The sequence below is a fragment of the Pristiophorus japonicus genome, chromosome 8 (assembly GCF_044704955.1).
Source record: "Pristiophorus japonicus isolate sPriJap1 chromosome 8, sPriJap1.hap1, whole genome shotgun sequence".
Taxonomy (NCBI): Eukaryota; Metazoa; Chordata; class Chondrichthyes; family Pristiophoridae; genus Pristiophorus; species Pristiophorus japonicus.
In genome coordinates, this window is record NC_091984.1 from 91001188 (window position 1) to 91015464 (window position 14277).

Genomic DNA, 14277 nt, shown 5'->3' on the forward strand with positions numbered 1-14277 from the left:
TTCACTTTGACTTTGCAGGGGGAGTGATGTTGTATATCTGTAAAGCATGCACTCCCATGTTCCGCCACCAGGGAGCGCATCCCCTGAAGTCCCAAGGGATCCCAGCATCCCTTGGGAGCACTGTATATAAGCCAGCCCCTAAGGCCTGTTCCTGACTCTGGAATGTCTTAATAAAGACTGAGGTCACTGTTACTTTAACCTCCCTGTGTGCAGCCTCATCTGTGTTAGGAACACAATTAGGTATGAGTGGAAAAGGTTGAAGTGCTCAAAGTAGGAGAAGTTACCAGAGAAGTAGGGGGAAGAAGTAAAAGATGAGACTGGCAATGAGGACCATGACATCGCCACGGTAATTTGGGTGGTACTGGTGGTGGAAAGTGAAAGCAGGCAGTAAGGTTTCTGTGACAGAAAGGAGTCACTACCAGGGAATCCCAAAATTTCAAAAGAATCAATGACAATGACATTGTGTATGGAAAATGCTTTGCTCATGAATGGCGAAACTTTCTGGAAGGGTATATGGAGAGGGGCCAGTGATTGTTGATCTTCTGGGGCAGTGGAAGAGGTGAGTGCAATGGGAAAGGGGTTGGAGAGATTATCCCCCAAGGATGTAAAGCTCAGTGTAAGGTTATCAAAAATACTGAAGCCAACAATAATATTTTGAAATATTTTTTAAAAATATATAAATTAGCACAACAAATATCTGGTAACTAAATTTCAAGTACATTAAAAATAAGATGCAAGATATCTTGAATGTGTACTTTTTTCTGTGAATTTTGTGTTCAAAGTCAAGGATTTTAGTGTTAAGCACTGGAACACTTTCTATTTTGAATACCCAGTCCCAGCATAAAGTACGGCAAGGTTAGGTGCTCTGGTGTAACCTCGTAAAGGTACCCATTACTGCACCAGTTTGACACTTCTCCATTTCCCACACCAGCCAATCTGTGCCCTGGAGTGACATGGCCAACTTCAAGGCAGTGTTTTGCTGCAGGCCTATGGCCATAGGAAGTGGGTTGAGACTGTCCAAGCTTGTTCACACAAGATCGGTTCAACCAGAAGACGACTTTTATCTATTCATCTTGGAAACAAGATCCTGGAGGTGAAAGTACAGTGTACATGTAAATAAAATGTATCTGAAAAACCACAATTGCAATAGTGTAAAATTCTGTTAAAAAAAAAAAAATTGAAATAATACTGCTTTCTTATGAAGATTCATAATTCTGAATGTATTAAGACTTGATAAGAATAAGTAACTGGAAAATATAATTATGTAGGTAAAGCCATTAATGGGGCACTGTCAGTTTTTCAGAGTTTTCAAACAGGCTCAATTTCTGCAACAGGCTACGCTGTAAGCTATTTCCACAGGTACTGCACGGCCTGCTGGGGATATTTACTGAGCCTCTGAAGCACCATCTGCTCTACTGTAAACTTTGCGACGCAGATTTTTGTGATGCTGTTTTAATTTAGCAATGTGAAAGGTAGGCTAGCATCATGAGTGAGATCACCACCCAAAACATTAACCTATTTTTATTTCCAGAGTTCCATTTTTAAAAATGTCTCTATAATACTCTACAATGCGTCTTTAATGTCTATCAATTAATGTATTTTATTTTCCTCCCTCGGTTCTCTTTGCTCCCACACTAAAACACATTGTCTCACACAACTTGCTTCCACTGGATAGGTGCAATTGTCTTAACAAAAGGTTCCTACCCGATTGCCATTGATCACACTCCGTGATCGGCTGATTAGAATAGGTCATGTCGCGAGGCATCATAGAATATTAGTTTTAGTTTTAGTATGGTGAATACCTTGCAAACATGAGACACCGCATCTGGTGGCCTGGCCAAAAGCCCGACAAAACTCACTTCAGCAGTAGCAGATGGACTGGATTGATGGACGGCCCAGGGACCATCTGGTTGCGAGATATGCTCCAATGTCGCTCTCTAATGCCTATGTTTTTAGGCCACTTAGCATTAATTTCATTTTTGTGGGTATTGTGTTGTAATTAGGGTAGCGCTCACCAACGGAATATCTTAAATTACAGTAATCTCCCCAAAAAAAGCATTTTTGTGTCGTGTTATTTAACAATTCAACATCAACAATTTCCCTTTTGATATGTAAATACTATATTCCATAGAACCATGATTATACAAAACACTTAGCCAGCAAATAAATGAGATCAATTAAAAATACATTAGAAGGCACACACACACACACACACAAAAGTGTCAATTTAACTTGCACACTTTGCACACAGGAGCATTGCCACCCAGATGCTTGATAATGTCGCTCAATAATGCAGCTCCTTTCCTGCGCCTCATTTCAGGTTACAATGCTTTCTGTGCAGCAATAGATCCATCCCTGCCTCTCATTGACAGGCATCACATGTTGGCAAACCTACAAATAACAGGATAAGAAAATATTAAAATTAATATTTGCATTTTATTCCATGGGCGGGGTGGGGATATGTTCGGAAACCAGTGTTGTTTATTTCCTCCTCAGCCCCATCTTCAATTTAATTTTTCCATGGTCTGTAGCGAATTTGCTGATCTCAGCCAGGATACAATTTGGAATACTGCAATTGTGCTCAGCGTGTCTGAGCGAGGGAGGGGAAAATCAACCAGGATTTCTACTACTGATCAGTATGCAGTAATCTCGGCTGGAAGTGTGTAGGTGAATATCGAGTGAGGACAGGTCTGCACTGGCCGTGAGGAGTAGGCCATACGGCCCCTCGAGCCTGCTCCGCCATTCAATAAGATCATGGCTGATCTGAGCATGTATTCAACTCCACTTCCCCGCCCGCTCCCCATAACCCCTTATCGCTCAAGAAACTGTCTATTTCTGTCTTAAATTTATTCAATATCCTAGCTTCCACACTCTCCGAGGCAGCAAATTCCACAGATTTACAACCCTCAGAGAAAAAATTCCTCTTCATCTCTGTTTTAAATGGGCGGTCCCTTATTCTAAGATCATGCCTTCTAGTTCTCTAGTCTCCCCTATCAGTGGAAACATCCTCTCTGCATTAACCTTGTCAAGCCCCCTCATAATCTTATACGTTTCGATAAGATCACCTCTCATTCTTCTGAACTCCAATGAGTAGAGGCCCAACCTACCCAACCGTTCCTCATAAGTCAACCCCCTCATCCCCGGAATCAACCTAGTGAACCTTCCCTGAACTGCCTCCAAAGCAAGTATATCCTTTTGTAAATATGGAAACCAAAACTGCATGCAGTATTCCAGGTGTGGACTCACCAATACCCTGTATATCTGTACAAGACTTCCTTGCTTTTATACTCCATCCCCTTTGCAATAAAGGCCAAGATACCATTGGCCTTCCTGATCACTTGCTGTACCTGCATACTATCCTTTTGCGTTTCATGCACAAGTACCCCCAGGTCCCGCTGAACTGCATCACTTTGCAATCTTTCTCAATTTAAATAATAACTTGCTCTTTGATTTTTTTCTGCCAAAGTGCACGACCTCACACTTTCCAACATTATACTCCATCTGCCAAATTTTTGCCCACTCACTTAGCCTGTCTATGTTCTTTTGCAGATTTTTTGTGTCCTCCTCACACATTGCTTTTCTTCCCATCTTTGTATCGTCAGCAAACTTGGCTACGTTACACTCAGTCCCTTCTTCCACGTCGTTAATATAGATTGTAAATAGTTGGGGTCCCAGCACTGATCCCTGTAGCACCATACTAGTTACTGGTTGCCAACCAGAGAATGAACCATTTATCCCGACTTTCTGTTTTCTGTTCGTTAGCCAATTCTCTATCCATGCTAATATATTATCCCCAACCCCGTGAACTTTTATCTTGTGCAGTAACCTTTTATGCGGCACCTTGTCAAATGCCTTCTGGAAGTCCAAAAACACCACATCCACTGGCTCCCCTTTATCCACCCTGTTCGTTACATCCTCAAAGAACTCCAGCAAATTTGTCAAACATGACTTCCCTTCATAAATCCATGCTGACTCTGCCTGACCGAATTTTGCTTATCCAAATGTCCTGCTACTGCTTCTTTAACAATGGACTCTAACATTTTCCCAACCACAGATGTTAGGTTAACTGATAAAGGACTTGCAATTATATATAGAGCCTTTCACAACCTCAGGACGTCCCAAAGCGGTTTACAGCCAATACCACTCATAGATAAATAGTCCACCAATGCTGTGTCTAGGCTCATACCAAGGACAGCAATTTGGGCAAAAAAATCAGAGGGATACTGATGCCCATGTAATCAAATCCCATATGAATCAGCGCCTTCAGAGTAGATGGGGAGGTTTAGGAGTAGGAAGAGGATTTCACTACCTATTGGGCCAAGAATCCTCGGATTAAAAAAAAATTATTCCTAATGTTTATTGTTAAAAAGAAAACTATTTTCAGTGATGTTCGGCCATTATGTTGTCCTGCATTACTAGCCTCTCACTAAACTAGTATTGGCAAGGTTGGCCTAATATCACTGATACAGTAAGAGGCAATTTAAACTTTTACAATTGGATAAATAGAAACCCCATGGATGACCTCTGTTTTATGGAGATTAATCCTTATGTTCAAGGATAATTCACACCACTTACTCATAACTTTGTATCAGTCATGAGTTATGTGGCCTGTGTAACTTGGTGGGTTATTTTCTATGAACACTGGTTCTTGAAGTGTAACCTTCATTTGTCTGTAATGTGGATGCTACAAAACGTTGTTGAGGAACACAATATCTACCACATAGGCTGGTTTCAGTAACCTACTTACCATAGCAAATCTATTTACCACAGCAGCTGTGGGTTTGATTTAAATGCCACAAGTGTTAGTTTGCACAACTATCTGTATGGCATTCTGTAAATGCAGTAAGACTAACAAACTTAAATATTCATTCAGTTAAAATTAAATGAACTAATCACCAGCACCAGCATCAATGATTTTCAGGGAAAAGGAGTACTTAAGTAATGTGATCTATGAATGTAGTATGTTGGGCTGGGAAATCCTTCATTTCATCACAGACACTTTTAATTATGCAAGATCTAATAGCTGAAGAATGAAACTCTTTTGAGTTTACCTGAAAAAAAACATAAACATTAAACCGTGCCACCCGCCTGGGTGACACAGCAGACATTTTTAAGGCCCCTTTTTTTCCCTTTTTTGTGTTTTTTTTTTTTTTCTTTTTTTAGCTGAAGAATGAATCTCTTGAAAGCTGCGCCAATCTGTTAGTCAATCAGAATCAGCACCCGTCCTTTCTGAATTAACTCAATGATTCAGTGTGATTAGTTTCACTTTAAAGCCCTAGTAGTAACTCCTGTGAGCTTTGTTACTTTATCAAACCATAATATGACACTGTTTAGGACAATACAATTCATGAGAGGATGCAGAGGAAATTTTCTAGATTGGTACTAGGAATGAAGGACTTCGGTTACTTGATAGAGGCATTCAAAATCATGAAGGGTTTTGACAGAGTAAATAAGGAGAAATTGTTTCGACTGGCAGAAGGGCCAGTAACCAGAGGACTCCTATTTAAGGTAATTTGCAAAAGAGCCAGAGGTGAGATGAGGAGAATTGTTTTTTACTCGTGAGTTGTTATGATCTGGATTGCACTGTCTGAAAGGTAGTGGAAGCAGATTCAATAGTAACTTTCAAAAGGGAATTGGATAAATACTTGAAGATAAACATTTACAGGGGTATGGGGAAATATCAGCAGAGTGGGACTAATTGCATAGCTCTTTCAAAGATCTGGCACACAATGGATCAAATGAATTCTAAGAGAAGCATAGAGATGTGAAGTTAAATAAGATAGATTTTCTCTGCTGTCTGGTGAGTAATTGGACCTCAGCTGAGGTTGATGGTTGGGCGCAATATTGCAGAGTCCATTGGTCTAGGGAGAGTGAGAAAGAAAAATCAGGCAGGGCTCCGACTCCTGATGACTCTCCAGTCATTCTTACTGATACGTGGACTTTAGGTTAGAATTGGATTAAGCTTGGCGGAGATTCTCCTGTGCCAAATAGGTTTCGGATCATGTATGGGCTCAAATGAGAACGACAGTCATCTGGGTGACGTACCAGATGGTATTCAGCTCCCACTGAAGTGCACTCCAGCAACTCAAAAGATGAAGGATTTTTTTTTTCAATTCAAAAAATGTACTTTCTTTCCTTTTATCAAAGCTGATGCTTCATACATTTCAAGGATGGCACCAACCTTCGTGTGTGAATACTGACCAGCTATTTGACATTGGAGGGCATCAAAGTAAAACCCAATTCTTTCCTTAACCAATATTCACACAGGTGAACCGGACTTTTCCCTACCTGTGCGGTTCCAGTGCGGGTGGCCACTATGGCGGATCGCGAGCCTGTTGCTGATTCCATCCCGCTCCACAAAATGACTATGTTAATAGGGCCTATTAAGCCCGCCCAGCGCATTACACGGTCCAATTAAATTGTGTGGGTCTGCTTGACGTCATCGATGACGCTTTTCAAGTGGGATATTTAAAGGAGCCATGGCCACATTGTATTTGAAGGTTCATCTAGGATAGTGCAGTCACTGCACTGCACAATTCCACGTTAAAAGAACTCACGCACAGGCATCTTCCACTCCGTTAACATGAAGTTCGATACCTGGAACATTAGGACCCTCATGGACAACTCCAACAGCGACAGGCCAGAAGCCACACCACCATACTTGCCCAGATCAGCAAAGATGACTGCACAGACATAGAGGGCTGCACCTAGGTTCTCCGATGACTCCCTCCATATGCTTGTGGAGGGAGTCAAGAGTATGCAGGGAAGTCATCTTCCCTGTTGATGGTCGGAAGAGACATCCCCAACAGACCAAGACTGACCTTCCTAATGCCTGCCCCCAACCAAGCCTCGGACCACCTACCATCAAGGGCGCTACTCGGCGCCAAGCTTGCGGCCAACATCTCACCACAGGCAATTAGGCTCATACAGCAGTGCCTGGTCTCCAGTCGTCTTGGACCCCCTTGCCACTGGACCAAGACCTTGCTCAGCTAAGCCCGTGTGGTGGCTGGTGTGCAACGGCCACCCCATGTTAAAAGAACTCACGCACAGGCATCTTGCACTCCGTTAACATGAAGTTCGGGACCTGGAACATCAGGACCCTCATGGACAACTCCAACAGCGACAGGCCGGAAGCCGCACCGCCATAGTTGCCCGGGAACTTAGACGCTTTGACATCGACATCGCCGCCCTAAGCGAGACCCGGCGGGCAGGGGAAGGCCAGCTCAAGGAACAAAGTGGAGATTACACCTTTTTCTGGAAAGGGAAACCAGAGAAAGAACGCCGCCTTCACGGAGTCGGCTTCGCCATCAAAAACGAGCTGGTCGACCGCCTCAAAGATGCTCCCTGTGGGATTAACAAACGCCTCATGACTCTTTGACTCCCGGAATCAATGCGCCACAGTCATCAGTGCGTATGCCCCAACACTTGATGCAATGGATGAGACCAGAGGATTTTTACTCCAACCTCGAAAAATCCCGGTCCCGCGTCCCCACGGCGACAAACTGATCCTCCTAGGTGACCTCAATGCCAGGGTGGGCAAAGATACAGCCCTCTGGGGAGGCGTAATTGGCAGAGAGGGGGTAGGGAAAGCCAACTGCAGCAGTACCCTACTCCTGACAAAATGAACATCTCATCACCAACACCTTGTTCCTCCAGAAGGACAAATACAAGGCATCGTGGCAACACCATCCAAACACTAGCACCTGCTCGACTATGTCATCGTCCGAGCCAGGGATTACAAGGACTTGCGCATCACCTGCGCCATGACAGGAACTGACGACTGCTGGACGGACCACCGCCTAATCCGATCCATCATCGACATCAACATTGCCTCAAAGTGGAGGGGGCAGCAGAAGCAGTGCTGCAAGAGAGTCAATGCCGGGGCACTTAAAGACCCAGCTACGAGAGCCCTATACAGTCAGCACTTCACGGCTAACCTGGCGTGCCTTGATGACCCTGAGATGCATAATGCCCACAGCGCTTGATCTGCCCTCCAGGCCTCCCCATAACCAGTGCCTGCGAAGAGACACTCGGTCACTCAACTAGAAAACACCAGGACTAATTTAATGAGAATGATCAGGAGATCCAAGAACTAATAAATCACAAGCGCAGAGCATTTCTGAACCTCAAGCAACAGCCCACGGGAGCAGCAAAGCAACATTACAGGTGGCTCAAGGCTGAGGTCCAACAAAAAATCCGGGACCTAAAGACCAGGTGGTGGATGGAGAAAGCACAGGAGATACAACAACTGGCCCTCAGCCATGATGCGCGAGGACTCTTCATCGCAGCCAAGGCCAACTATGGTCCAAACTCCCAAGGCCCCACTCCACTGCTAACCAAGAACGGGGAAACACTCATCAAGGACACCGAGGCAGTCAGGGCCTGCTGGAAGGAGCACTTCGAAGATCTCCTTAATCGAGACTCTGCCTTTGACGCGAGTGTTCTCGACTCTATCCCGCAGCATGCAACCCGCCACCACCTCAGTGATACCCCAGTGCACGAGGTAGGAAAAGTCATAAGACAGCTCAAGAACAACGAGGCTACAGGCACGGATGGAATCCCTGCTGAGGCGCTAAAGTATGGCGGAGAGGTGCTGTCGGTGCGGATACATGACCTCATCTCTCTCATCTGGAGGGAGGAGAGCATGCCGGGAGATCTCAGAGATGCCGTGATCATGACTATCTTTAAAAAAGGGAACAAGTCCGACTCCGGCAACTACAGAGGAATCTTCCTGCTATCAGTCATTGGGAAAGTTGTCGCTAGAGTCCTCCTCAACCGTCTTCTCCCTGTGGCCGAGGAGCTCCTCCCAGAGCCACAGTGCGGATTTCGTCCACTACGGGCACAACGGACATGATCTTTGCAGCGCGAGAGCTGCAGAAAAAACGCAGGGAGCACCGCCAGCCCTTATACATGGCCTTCTTCGACCTTACAAAGGCCTTTGACACTGTCAACTGCGAGGGTCTATGGAGCGTCCTCCTCCATTTCGGATGCCCCCGAAAGTTTGTCAACATCCTTCACCTGCTCCACAACGACATGCAGGCCGTGATCCTTACCAACAGATCCATTACAGACCCAATCCACGTGCAGACCGGGGTCAAACAGGGCTGCGCTATCGCTCCAACCCTCTTCTCAATCTTCCTCACTACCATGCTCCACCTCACACTCAACAAGCTCCCCGCTGGAGTAGAACTAAACTACAGAACCAGTGGGAAGCTGTTTAAAAAAAAAAACAGATAGTAAAAGCTTTTACCGATATATAAAACGTAAAAAAATGACTAAAGTAAATGTTGGTTCCTTAGAAGATGAGAAGGGGGATTTAATAATGGGAAATGTGGAAATGGCCGAGACCTTAAACAATTATTTTGCTTCGGTCTTCACAATGGAAGACACAAAAACCATGCCAAAAATTGCTGGTCACAGGAATGTGGGAAAGGAGGACCTTGAGATAATCACTATCACTAGGGGGGTAGCGCTGGACAGGCTAATGGGACTCAAGGTAGACAAGTCCCCTGGTCCTGATGAAATGCATCCCAGGGTATTAAAAGAGATGGTGGAAGTTATAGCAGATGCATTCGTTATAATCCAGCAAAATTCTCTGGACTCTGGGGAGGTACCAGCGGATTGGAAAGCAGCTAATGTAACGCCTCTGTTTAAAAAAGGGGGCAGACAAAAGGCAGGTAACTATAGGCCGGTTAGTTTAACATCTGTAGTGGGGAAAATGCTTGAAGCTATCATTAAGGAAGAAATAGCGGGACATCTAGATAGGAATAGTGCAATCAAGCAGATGCAACATGGATTCATGAAGGGGAAATCATGTTTAACTAATTTGCTGGAATTCTTTGAGGATATAACGAGCATGGTGGATAGAGGTATACCGATGGATGTGGTGTATTTAGATTTCCAAAAGGCATTCGATAAGGTGCCACACAAAAGGTTACTGCAGAAGATAAAGGTACGCGGAGTCAGAGGAAATGTATTAGCATGGATAGAGAATTGGCTACTAACAGAAAGCAGAGAGTCGGGATAAATGGGTCCTTTTTGGGTTGGAAATCGGTGGTTAGTGGTGTGCCACAGGGATTGGTGCTGGGACCACAACTGTTTACTATAGACATAGATGACCTGGAAGAGGGGACGGAGTGTAGTGTAACAAAATTTGCAGATGACACAAAGATTAGTGGGAAAGCGGGTTGTGTAGAGGACACAGAGAGGCTGCAAAGAGATTCAGATAGGTTAAGCGAATGGGCTAAGGTTTGGCAGATGGAATACAATGTTGGAAAGTGTGAGGTCATCCACCTTGGGAAAAAAAGCAGTAAAAGGGAATATTATTTGAATGGGAAGAAATTACAACATGCTGCGGTGTAGAGGGACCTGGGGGTCCTTGTGCATGAAACTCTTTTTGGATCCTTGTGCATGAATCCCAAAAAAAATTAGTTTGCAGGTGCAGCAGGTAATCAGGAAGGCGAATGGAATGTTGGCCTTCATTGCGCGAGGGATGGAGTACAAAAGCAGGGAGGTCCTGCTGCAACTGTACAGGGTATTGGTGAGGCTGCACCTGGAGTAGTGTGTGCAGTTTTGGTCACCTTACTTAAGGAAGGATATACTAGCTTTGGAAGGGGTACAGAGATGATTCACGAGGCTGATTCCGGAGATGAGGTGGTTATCTTTTGATGATAGATTGAGTAGAGTGGGTCTTTACTCGTTGGACTTCAGAAGGATGAGGGGTGATCTTATCAAAACATTTAAAATAATGAAAGGAATAGACAAGATAGAGGCAGAGAGGTTGTTTCCACTGGCCGCGGAGACTAGAACTAGGGGGCACAGCCTCAAAATACGGGGGAGCCAATTTAAAACCGAGTTGAGAAGGAATTTCTTCTCCCAGAGGGTTGTGAATCTGTGGAATTCTCTGCCCAGGGAAGCAGTTGAGGCTAGCTCATTGAATGTATTCAAATCACAGATAGATAGATTTTTAACCAATAAGGGAATTAAGAGTTATGGGGAGCGGGCAGGTAAGTGGAGCTGAGTCCACGGCCAGATCAGCCGTGATCTTGTTGAATGGCGGAGCAGGCTCGAGAGGCTAGATGGCCTACTCCTGTTCCTAATTCTTATGTTCTTATGTTCTTAACCTTCGCCGCCTCCAGGCCAGGTCCAAGACCACCACAACCTCTGCCGTCGAGCTACAGTACGTGGACGACGCTTGCGTCTGCACACATACAGAGGCTGAACTCCAGGATATAGTCGGCGTATTTACTGAGGCGTACGAAAGCATTGGCCTTACACTAAACATTCGTAAGACAAAGGTCCTCCACCAGCCTGCCCTTGCCGCACAGCACTGCCCCCCAGTCATCAAGAGCCACGGTACAGCCCTGGACAACGTAGACCATTTCCCATACCTTGGGAGCCTCTTATCAACAAAAGCAGACATTGATGAGGAGATTAAACACCGCCTCCAGTGCGCCAGCGCAGCCTTCGGCCGCCTGAGGAAAACAGTGTTCGAAGACCAGGCCCTCAAATCCACTACCAAGCTCATGGTCTACAAAGCTGTAGTAATACCCGCCCTCCTGTATGGCTCAGAGGTATGGACCATGTACAGTAGACACCTCAAGTCGCTCGAGAAATACCATCAATGATGCCTCCGCAGGATCCGACAAATCCCCTGGGAGGACACTCGCACCAACATTAGCACCCTCGACCAGGCCAACATCCCCAGCATTGAAACGCTGATCACATTTGATCAGCTCCGCTGGACAGGCCACATTGTCCGCATGCCAGACACGAGACTTCCAAAACAAGCGCTCTACTCAGAACTCCTTCATGGCAAACGAGCCAAGGATGGACAGAAGAAATGTTACAAGGACACCCTCAAAGCCTCTCTGATAAAGTGCAGCATCCCCACCGACACCTGGGAGTCCCTGGCCAAAGACCGCCCTGAGTAGAAGGAGTGCACCCGGGAGGGCGCTGAGCGCCTCGAGTCTCATCGCCAAGTGCATGCAGAAAACAAACGCAGGCAGTGGAAGGAATGCCCAGCAAACCTGTCTCACCCTCCCTTATCCACAACGACTGTCTGCCCCACCTGTGGCTCGCGTATTGAACTGTTCAGCTACCTAAGGACTCATTCTAAGAGTGGAAGCAAGTCTTCCTCGATTCCGAGGGACTGCCTATGATGATGAGGTTCCAAATTGCAGAGGATGTCGTCAGGAGGACCTGGGTGCAGTGCCGCAAAAGTTTCAATGATCTTGTTAGATCAGGAAAGGTGAGTTCAAAGCCACACTCAACTTGATCCTGTTGTGCCTCTTATCACATCCCCATCATTCTGCCTTCTCAACCCTACTCTTTCACATCCTTACTTACACCAACATACCTAGCACCTCCACCCATCCCTCTCTCTCTCTCTCTATCTACATTATCACATCCCTATCTTACTAGCCACCCCTCACACTCATCCGAGTGCATTCATACCAACTAACAATACGCAAGGAGGTCACCTCGAATTGTTACCCACTCCATCATAGTCACCCTCTACAGATGTAACCCATCCATTCCTGATACTCATTCCATCACTCTCACTCAACTTTCTCTGCTTTCCCTCCTTGCAGGAAAAGAGAGCCCAAAATAAGAGGAAGCGATGGAGAACTGGTGGTGGGAACCATCAATGGCTACTCTTAACAGCAGAGGAGGCTGCATTAGAGCTGTCGGGTGTCGCCAAGCACCCGGAGGTGGGAGACGGAGAGAGGGGGCATCTCAGCAAACTGGTGAAAGAATTACATATCATACAGCTAAATGGCATACATCAGTCACTCATATGGGGACTGCTGTCAGCAGCCACTGAATGGTTATCATGTGCATAATGGTATCTGTATAAAATCTACATATGACATATCTAACTCATCTCTTTATTCTCGCACAGGCCCTTCAAGAGTCCCCCCCTCCACTGCCCAGGAGTAAGAGGAAGACAACTCCTCAGGAGGAGCCTACAGTCTCTGAGGATGCACCATCACCAGGCAGAAGCGCACCCAGCATAGTGCAGAGACGCACACCTCGGTGGGTCCCTTGTGAGATAGAGTAGTGCTGTCACCTGGTGTCTCACAAATCACAACCGAGCAAGAGCAGATGGTGGAGACAGGGACAACATTGGAGACTCCTCGCCGGAGGGCGCAGGATGCTCCCATCTCTGCTCAGCTGCATGCAGACGCTGAGCCTCAGAGGCCATCCAGAAAGAGGGCAAACCTGGAGTTGTAGGAACAAGTGCAGGAGGCTCTGAAAGGTTTTGCAAGTGCGATGTCTGCAACTGTTCAGAGAATGGGGGCGTCCATCTCCAACTTGAGCATCACCATGTCGCAGGCAATGGCGACTGTAGGCTCCTCCCATGGATAGGATGGCCACCTACATGGAGCAGCTAATGCACCACTTACAGGAGTCTCTATGGCACATAGATGGCTATCTACGGAGAATATATGACAGAGGCTCATAGATCTCCTCTCTACAAGGGATGTCAGTGTAGACTTGGGACCTCATGGTTGCGTGACCAAGTGTCTCTTCACAGGCACTGGTTATAGAGGCCTAGAGGGCAGACCAAGCGCTATGGGGATTCAGCATCTCAGGGTCATCAAGGCACGCCAGACTGGCTGTGAGGCGCTGGCTGAATAGGGCTCTCTTAGCTGGGTCTCTTAAGTGCCCCGGCATTAACTTTTTTGCGGAACTACTTCTGCTGTCCCCTTTGCTTTGGGGTAATGTTAATGTTGATGATGGATCGGATTAGGTGGTGGTCCGTCCAGCAGTCGTCAGCTCCTGTCATAGCGCAGGTAATGCGCACAACCTTGTGATCCCTGGCTCGGACGATGACATAGTCAAGCAGGTGCTAGTGTTTGGAGCGAGGGTGTTGCCATGATGCCTTGTATTTGTCCCTCTGGCGGAACAGGGTGTTGATAATGAGGAGGTTCATGTTCTAGACATTTTGTCAGGAGTAGGGTACCGCTGGAATTGGCTTTCCCTACCCCCTCTCTGCCAATCACGCCTCCCCAGAGGGCTGTCTCTTTGCCAACCCTGGCATTAAAATCACCCAGGAGGATCAATTTGTCGCCCGTGGGGACACAGGACAAGGATGTCTTGAGGTTGGAATAAAAACTATCTTTAGCCTCATCCATAGCATCGAGTGTGGGGGCGTACGCACTGATGACTGTGGCACATTGGTTCCGAGATAGGGTGATACGGAGAGTCATGAGGCATTCATTGACCCCACAGGGGGAATCTTTGAGGTGGTCAACCAGCTCATTCTTGACG

General features: G+C 46.2%; 1 protein-coding gene across 1 annotated transcript in view; it reads right to left on the reverse strand.

Annotated features, from left to right (window-relative positions):
* Positions 1–1041: 1041 nt before the first annotated feature.
* efcab7 (EF-hand calcium binding domain 7) overlaps positions 1042–14277 on the reverse strand; it is a 126919-nt gene continuing 113683 nt past the window's right edge. The window contains exon 14 of the mRNA XM_070887055.1: positions 1042–2391. Within this exon, the coding sequence (XP_070743156.1) occupies positions 2317–2391 (75 nt within the window). The 3' untranslated portion in view covers positions 1042–2316. The remainder of the gene's footprint in view (positions 2392–14277) is intronic.